Source organism: Octopus bimaculoides, chromosome 10, assembly GCF_001194135.2.
Source record: "Octopus bimaculoides isolate UCB-OBI-ISO-001 chromosome 10, ASM119413v2, whole genome shotgun sequence".
NCBI classification, from domain to species: domain Eukaryota; kingdom Metazoa; phylum Mollusca; class Cephalopoda; order Octopoda; family Octopodidae; genus Octopus; species Octopus bimaculoides.
In genome coordinates, this window is record NC_068990.1 from 84,541,310 (window position 1) to 84,550,713 (window position 9,404).

The 9,404-nt window shown below is 36.7% G+C and overlaps 1 protein-coding gene across 1 annotated transcript in view; it reads right to left on the minus strand.

Moving 5' to 3' along the window:
• Positions 1 to 6: 6 nt before the first annotated feature.
• The window catches only part of LOC106871323 (fringe glycosyltransferase), a 40,961-nt gene continuing 31,563 nt past the window's right edge, over positions 7 to 9,404 (minus strand). The window contains exons 5-8 of the mRNA XM_014917714.2: positions 3,710 to 3,780; positions 2,600 to 2,694; positions 2,279 to 2,361; positions 7 to 1,182 (exon numbers count right to left, since the gene is read on the minus strand). Coding sequence (XP_014773200.1) covers positions 1,092 to 1,182; positions 2,279 to 2,361; positions 2,600 to 2,694; positions 3,710 to 3,780 — 340 coding nt within the window. The 3' untranslated portion in view covers positions 7 to 1,091. The remainder of the gene's footprint in view (positions 1,183 to 2,278; positions 2,362 to 2,599; positions 2,695 to 3,709; positions 3,781 to 9,404) is intronic.

The following is a 9,404-nucleotide window of genomic DNA, read 5'->3' on the forward strand; positions in this document are numbered from 1 at the left end:
GAGAGAGAGAGAGAGAGAGAGAGAGAGAGAGAGGGAATGATACATGCACAATCACACACACACACGCACACACACCTGCTAGGGCACAAAATGCGCAAATATATACCAAAAATAGTTTGTTTCATAACTTTCATATACATGCACATACTGAAACACAGCTGTGTACACACACACACAGATATAACAATCTGCAACATTACTGATTTTACATTAATATTTTTTGATTTTTATCAACAATAAAAAAAAAATGAAAATAAATAAAAAGTAAATAAATGAAATGAAAAATAAAGATTTTTGGCTAAATTGTGTTTTTGAGGGTGGCGGGCTTTAAATTGTTGAAACTTTCAGTTTCTTTTAAATCCCCTCTTTTGGCTATTCAAAAGCTCTGTATTTTTAGGAGAAGGAGAAATATGGTGATGCTCAAGCCCTTCCTGGCTGTCAGCAGGAACCAAAGCTTTTTAGGTCTGTTACATACATGAACCATTAGACATTCTGTGGTTTGGCACCAACTTGTCCATCACAGCAACACAACCAAAATCTTGATCCCCACCTCTATTGTGTCATGCCATGAAAATGCTGTACCAAATAATTTTCCACCCAAATGGTTTTTTTTTTCTGTCCCCTAAATTAGAACTCCCTGGGATTTTCTCTTTGCCCAACCCACATTTTCTCAGACAGGCCTTCCACCTGCAGCAATAAAAGCTGAACGAACATCAACCATGTCGTGGCAACCTCACCAGTGATGAGGAGGAAGAGTACGCATAGGTCATTTATGGACACTGTCCCTCCTCACTGAATTAAAATATTAAAAGAAAAACAAAAAATAAAAATAAAAAATGAAATAAATGAAATTACCAAAGAAGGAAAAATAAATATTTAAAAAAAGGAAAAAGAAATAAAATTGTAAAAAAAAAAAAAAATTCAAAGAGAGAATTTGAAAAATTTTGTCCGTAATCAATAGATCTGAACTGATTTTCAATTTTTAAACATAAGCTGGGAGGGCCGTGTTTGTTTCTGCTACTGTGTTGTGAGACAACAGTAATGAGATCAATGCTTAGTGTAAGTTAACCGTCAAACATGAAGAAGTTCCTTCAATGAAAGGTCTTGAAATTGGCTACACTTTGTTTAATGTTCCGGCATTTCTTCAAGTAAGGGAAGAGATAGCAGTGAAGTGACCATAATCTGGAAAAGAAAACCAATAAAGATACAAAGATGTAAAAATTAAAAAATAGTTTAAATAAGAAATCTCTAAAGTCAGCACAAGTTCACATATATTTGGGAAAACAGCTTATTTGATTCAACTAGCTCCAGAATTTAACTGGTACTTTATTTTATCAACTCCAAAAGGATGAAAGGTTAAAAATTGACCTCAGTGAGATTGGAATTCAGAATGTAAGTAACTATATAAAAGTATTTTGTTTTAGAATGGTGGTGCTCTACCATTGTTGCCACTCATCAAACTTTAATAAGAGCAACACAAGAATATATGTATACAAATTTATTTTTAGCATTTTTCAGGTGGGAGAAGGTGAATGAGTAAAAACTCTATCGTCTGCTTCATAACTGAATGGTTCACAGTAGGAAGAGCATCCAGCTGTAATGACAACTGATCTAACTTGAGATTCTTTGTTGCTGCTGTTAAAAGCAGGAGCCAAATTACCATTGAATTATACATCATACTTTAAAAATATATAAAAAAAAAGACACATTAGATAATGCAATCTTAGACACTCCCTCTTCCAAAAGATGAGAAGGTCACAGCTAGAATGCCTCACATGAAAGGCCTGCTAGATTAGAGCTGACCTGAAGCTAAACAAGTGTGCTAAGAAATAAACTATCATAAGCATGGGAACAGATGTGATAGCAATAAAGCCTAAACACAAACACACATATATATATTAAATGCCACTTTTGTTTGTGTAAAACACCAGAGTACTCAATACACACTATGAGGAATGCATATTATTTATAGTGTTTGTAGTAATTGTCAGACTGTAGTTTCACATCAGTAGCCAGGTAGTTGGACACACTGATCTGTAGCAAATATTTCCATTAGATAGGGAAGAAAAAGACTAGTACGTATGGAAATAAAAAAAGGAATTAAACGTCCAGCAACACACACACACACACACACACACACACACATATACATATATGATCTGTTATTACAATATGCACATGAATGGTCATTGTACTTTCATTCTTCCATGCTACTCTGAACACATACATATATAAATATATATCACTAGATACATTAGACAAATTAAAGGTTCTTTACCTAGTTGGGTCTTCATCTTCTGAAAATCCTGGAACATTAACAATATTCATTTTCTCTCCATAGTAAGAATAACTGAATGTTACCTACAATGTAAAAAAAAAAAAACACTTGGTTTGAACGCAGAGCGCTTATGTAACTAAACTATGAGTTCAAAATAACTATGTAATAAACAAAGAGTTTACATCATGCATGTTGACAGCATTAACACACAGACGGTTTCATAGTCACAGTAGTAACACAGTCAGTCACTGTAGTAACAGCCACATAGTCACAGCGGTAACACAGCAAGAATACAAACAGCAGGAATATAAGTCGACTTACATGTTTTTCCAGTTGGTTAGGTCGTAGTAACCAAAGTGCCTCAAGGTGTGAATGGAAGTCTTCCACTTCTGTGAGGGGTTTCTTCAAAAGATGTCCTGAAGAAGAAATAGGAATAATATTTAACCCTTTAGCGTTCAGATTTCTTTGTCAAATGTATTGCTTATTTCTTCACGTTGTTTTGACGTTATCAGATATAATGCCATAGCTTCAATATTGCAATGATGTGAAAGAATTACATTGGAGGGTAGGTAGGTAGGTAGGTGTGGAAGCTTGGATCTGGTCAGTTTAATTTAGAACAGGTAGAATGTTTTGGCCAGATATGGCTGGTTTAAATGCTAAAGGGTTAACGTGGGTCTATTTTTAAAGACTATTTTATTTACAGAACCCCTAAAGAGATGAAAGGTAAAGTCAGAATTTGAACTCAGGATTTAGTGTAACAAAAGTAAATACTACAGCATTAAGGTAATCTGTTTAGTCTAATGCTGTACTAAATTTTCCATAGTTAATTGGATGAAAGTTGAAGGGCAGCAGATTAGCAGAATCATCAGAGCATCAGATAAAATGTTTGGTATTTAGTTTCGACCCTCTATGCTCTGAGTTCAAATCCTGCTGAGCTCTATAAATATGTTGTTTCTCCAACCTGTCTAATTATACCAATATTACAATGGCCTTTGCTTCTAGGAATTACCTGGTTGCATGCCACCTCCACCTCTGCTTTCCCATCTGCATTCTCATCACTCTCTACAGCACTGTTTTCTCTCCAGGTCCTTGTACTAATTATATGCAATCCTTCCTTCCCAGAATATCAAATCCTCTGAAATTTTCAAATTTCTTTTAGACAGACATTGAGTTACAAATATCCAAACTAAACACACCAATCTTTCAAGTCACAGAGAACTCATAGAGATCATTCATGGGCTCTGCCCCCTCTTTCTGCCTCACTACCAAAACATACAAAACAAAAATTAAGTAATTTGGTTTTTCTGTCCTCTCAGCTCCTTTCGTTCCTCTATGGTCGATAGATATTAGCTTACCTATGACAAATTTATTTATGTAACTAGGATCAATTATTTATGTAACTAGGATCAATAAATACAGGTACAGACTTACCTATGATATATCCAACTGTACAGTCATCTGGCAGGCGTATTTCTTCCCCAACAGCCATTAAGCGACCTCCACTAAAATATACAAATGTTAAACGTTATTGAACAAATTAGTATAGAAGTGATTTGCATAAACTATTAACACCAATATAATCATACCAACACCAACAATATCACCATCACCACCACCATCATCACATCACCACTGTCAATAGAATCATCAGCCAAAGTGTGAGCCTTTTAATCTACAAGAAATAAATCACCTCAACTTATGCTCAGCCACCTTTAAAATAAAACATTGGACAATGTAGTCCTAGATTATTGAGGGTGAACATATGATACATGTGACATGCTATGGGGATTTTAAGTGACACATGATGGACATTAAAAAAAAAAATCTCCCTGAAAGATGTTATGAAAATCTTATCTCTAAGCACTTACCCAAAACTAAAACATATATACATGGAAGTGACATTCCAATAAAATGGTTATTAAAGGAAGTAAAATTCGGATACACTGGGCTAAAGAAAAAATATTGGCCATTGCCAGCACTGTCCAAGATACACTACATCTGGGAAATAAATAAATAAATAAATAAATAAGGCAGCTTGGTTATGGTTGGAGTGCCTTTGGTCCTAGGTTTGTTTGGGGGTAAACAAACAGTAAGAATCAACAAAAATCATTAAATGCATGAGATTTGTTAGCACAGGAAATAATAACAACTTAGGCACTGGCATGGCTGTGTGGTAAGAAGCTTGCTTCCAGTTACTTGGTTCTGGGTTCAGTTCTACAGCATGGTACCCTGAGCAAGTTTCTTCTAAAGCTCCAGGTCGATCAAAGCCTGGTGAATGGATCTGGTAAACAAAACTGAAAGAAGCCTGTCGTGTCTGTGTTACTGTCTCCTTGCCTTGATTTGTTTTTGCATGATAGTTGTCTGGTCATGAGGAAATATTACTTTATTTGGAAACAGGTGAAGGTTAGCAACAGGAAGAGCATCTGGTTGTAGAAAATCCACGTCAACAAATTCTGTCCGTCCCATGCAAGTATGGGAAATGAACATTAAAATGATGACAATGATGATGGTGATGATGATGATGAAATGTGGCAATTCAAAGGAAATAGAATTGTTTAGAAATGAAATAATTCAAGGACATTAGGTGTATAAAAACAATGAAAATAACAAGAGTCATTGACTAAAATGGAGTTATTTTTTTATGTCATTGCTTGTTAATTTCTAATTAGCTTTTTTCAATGTTCCATGTAATAAATAAACCTTGAATACTTTGACTAAATTTGTAATTAAAAAAAATTATCCTTTAATCAGCTGTCTTGTTTATTTCTGTTAGTATTTAGGGGTTTAATTATGAGATTTAGTTATACTCCATCAACAACCATTTTAAACACTTCGTATCAGTTTACAATGAATATGGGAGAAGCTCGTTTAGAATATTATAGCTTCATAAATTAGTAAAGTACTTCAGTTATTACAAACAGTGAAGGGAAGAATGGGTAGAGTACTGGCCAAAATACCTTGTGGTACTAGGTTATGTTCCTTACATTCTGATTTCAAATCCCTACCAAAGTCACCTTTGCCCTTTCATCCTTTTGAGTTCAAGAAAAGTAATCATCAGACTACAAGTACTGGGGGACCAATATAATTGACTGTATCCTTGAAGGCAACACCTCATATGGTTACAGTCCAAGGATGAATAATCAACATCATCATTATCAACGTTTAACATCTGTTTTCCATGCTGGCATGGGTTAGATGGCTTGATGGAAACTGCCATGGCCAAAAGGTCACACCGGGTTTTGTAGTCTGTTTTGGCTGGATGCTCTTCCTAACACCAACCACTTTACAGAGTGTACTGGGTGCTTTTTACAAGGTACCAACACCCAAACCAATGCTTTTTTATGTGGCACCTTGGTTTTAGGATCTCAGTTCTGTTGTGGTGGGTAGGTCTTCTTGAGTACAGCAATGCACCACATATCTCGATCCTATGTATTCTCCTTCATAAGGCCCAGCATTTTGAGACAGAATATAAGAATAGTATTTGCCAAGAAATAATTTAGACCATTCATGAATTAACTCTTGTAACGATTATATTACAAACAGAAACAAATAATAAAAGAAAGGACAAAGGTTTTTTTCTCATACATTAATGAGTTTTTCAATGTCTTCGAAATGAATGTAAACAGAATTTTGTGTGACATTATGCATTTCAGAATTGCCTAACTGACGTAATCCAGTACGGTACTATGTGGCACAAGTTTACACACACACACACACACACACACACAATGGTGGTGCTGGTGGTGGAGGTAGTAGTAGTAAAAAGGTGTGTGTGTGTGTGTGTGTGTGTGTGTGTGTGTGTGTGTGTGTGTGTGTGTGTGTGTGCGCGCGCACGTGTTCACAGAATAACTTGGAAGATAAGAAGAGATAGGTACATGCTGGAAATCAAATAAACTTGTAGCTCAACCTATACGTATATACATATCTTATTAACAGCTACAGATGCTTTAATTAAAGAGATAGTTGACACCTTGTGTCAGCACTCTACTGTGTACATTGGTGTGGAGAGAGACATTCACTGACACAGAAACTAGCTTATTTAGTTAACATTCCAGACAGAGCATAAATTAGATAATGAATGTACGACAGTTATAATAATAGAGGGTGGTGGAGGTTATGATGATGACAACAACAACAATCATGATGACGACTATGATGACAATGATGACAAGAAATAACTATGATGATGATGAAGACGATGACAGCAGCAATGGTTTCAAATTTTGGCACGAGACCAGTAATTCTGAGGCAGTGACCACACACACACACACACACACACACACACACACACACACACACACAGAGTAAAGGAAATGGATTGCTATCAATTTTGGCAAGTATGAGTATTCAGTTGTCTGATCATCTGAATTACCTGCTAAGTGACTGAGTATTCCATGGACTTGAAATTCTCAGGCAGAATCAGAATGACACAGTGTGATAAGGCTGAACCTTTGAATCACATTTATAATCCTATCCAGCAGGCTTCCACACAGTTTTTGTCTACTCAGTTTCACCCAAAAAAGAGTGGATCAGTCAGAGGTCCATGATGCCACGTGAGGATAGAACCTTGGACCATGCAATTGCGAGATGATCTTAACCCTCCAGACATGCTGTATCCACATACACAGTCATGCATACAGCAATATAGCAGTACTATGGTAATTGTTGTCACAAGGTGTGTATTTGTGCTGAAGCTACAACTCTTAGCTCAAATATAAACATACAAAGTTCAGGTTATTCCTATACATTATATGACTACAGCTTGATTTAATTTTCTTTTCTGAGTCTAAATTATTAGATCTGAAAATAATTCATGAGAAAACACTGCACAAACAAAATTATTTTATAGAAAATTTTACCAACTTGGTCAGTGTCTTGTGCTTACTTTGCACTCCTAAAATATATATTCTTTATTATATATATAATTTAATTTATATAAGGGCATTATTATACAATAACGCCTCACACTAAGAGGGACTCTAGAAGTGAAACTACTAGCAATTATATGTACCAGGTAAATGAGAAGAAGAAGCATATTAGTTTGAAATAGCTTGCATCCCTTCTCTCTGCAATCCTGCAAAGGCTCTCATACTTGGCACACTTCCATTTAAAGGCTTGATTGCACACTTCGTCCCACAGGACCAGTGCGTTAGATCCAGATTATTTTTGTTGTCTTTACAGATGGTACAGCATGAACAATATTGTTTCACAGAAAGCTTCTATCAGCTTAGGTCAGTGTCTGGTGCTTACCTCATGCACCTAAAATGTACACCATATGTGTGTGTGTGTGTGTGTGTGTGTGTGTGTGTGTGTGTGTGTGTGTGTGTGTGTGTGTGTGTGTGTGTGTGTGTGTGTGTGTGTGTGTGTGTGTGTAATGATTAAGTGAGTGGTAATCCCAAATAAGATTTTACTCAAATCATGACAATTCATCCCATAGAAATTGGGTGTAAAGTGATGATGATGATGATGATGATATACCCTGCACACATAAACAACACACAGCATATACATATACACTCACACACATCTATATACATACATGCATGCACACAAAGTGCATGTGTGTGTGTGTGTGTGTGTGTGTGTGTGTGTGTGGTGTATAAATACTTAAATGCCTTCAAAGACATACCAAAAATAAATAAAAGAATGAAAAACTACACAAAACAATGTACGGGCATCAATTTAAAAGACACCTGCACCAGGTAAATCTTAGCCAGAAGAGATACTAAATGGATAAAAAAGAAAACAAACAAAAACAAAAACAAAAACAAAAATTTTTATAAACCAAAGAAAGAACTAAACTAACCTGTCAAATAAATGAAATTGGAAAGAAATCAAACTTTGGTTTAGTTCACACATTCTGTCAAGCAAGCTACCTGATACCCTACCCGACAACCTACCCAAATTTCTTTCTCTTTTCTGAATGTTTTACATAACATTTACTGATGCTTGCATGGTCTCGTCAATTAAGACATATACTTCAAACAGTTGTTTTTAAGACAGCCTGTCTATTATCAGTCAACAATATGCCTGCAGCTGTGGAGTTAACTTGGTTACCCCAGCCAACTTAGTTTGGGCAATACACATACATATATATACTAAACACAAGCAAATATATATGCATATGCAAACACGTACACACACATACATTTAACGTTCAAGTCTGGCTGTGTGGTTAAGCAGTTTGCTTCCCAACCACATGGGTTCAGGTTCAGTTCAGTCCGATTGCACAGTACCTAGGGTAAGTTTCTTCTGCTGCTAGTCTTGGGCTGGCCAAAACTTTGTCAATGGATTTGCTAGACAGAAATTCACACACACGGCAGTGAGCTGGTAGAAACTTTAGCACGCCGGGTGAAATGCTTAGCGGTATTTCATCTACCGCTACGTTCTGAGTTCAAATTCCGCCGAGGTCGACTTTGCCTTTCATCCTTTCGGGGTCGATAAATTAAGTACCAGTTACGCACTGGGGTCGATGAATTCGACTTAATCCCTTGTTTGCCCCCTCTATGTTTAGCCCCTTGTGGGCAGTAAAGAAATAAGAAATTCACACACACGGGTACATGTATATTATACATGTGCAGTTTACTGGACATCATGCTACCAGTGGTGTGCTATGTCTGTGACCAAGATGGTTAAAACCTGGCTTACTCAGTCCACCTGGCTGTAAATAGTGACCACAGCATCACACAGAACTTCTAAAACAGTATATCTAGCAAATATCCAAGGCCTGGTGGTGTTATTAAACAGAGGAACAAATTAAGTCTATCTACCCAAGAGGGGAACAATCGCTCTTGTAGGCTTCTACTGCTCTGAGTCAACAAATATAAATCAACACGCATATACACTCACGCATAAATTTCTGTCGATCCATTTTCATTCATAAGGCTTGGAATGGCCTGGGACTAATGTAGAACGGTGGAGGTGCAATGGCCCAGTGGTTAGGGCAGCGGACTCGCGGTCATAGGATCGCGGTTTTGATTCCCAGACCGGGTGTTGTGAGTGTTTGTTGAGCGAAAACACCTAAAGCTCCACGAGGCACCGGCAGAGGGTGGTGGCGACCCTTGTTGTACTCTTTCGCCCCAACTTTCTCTCACTCTTACTTCCTGTTTCTGTTGTGCCTGTAATT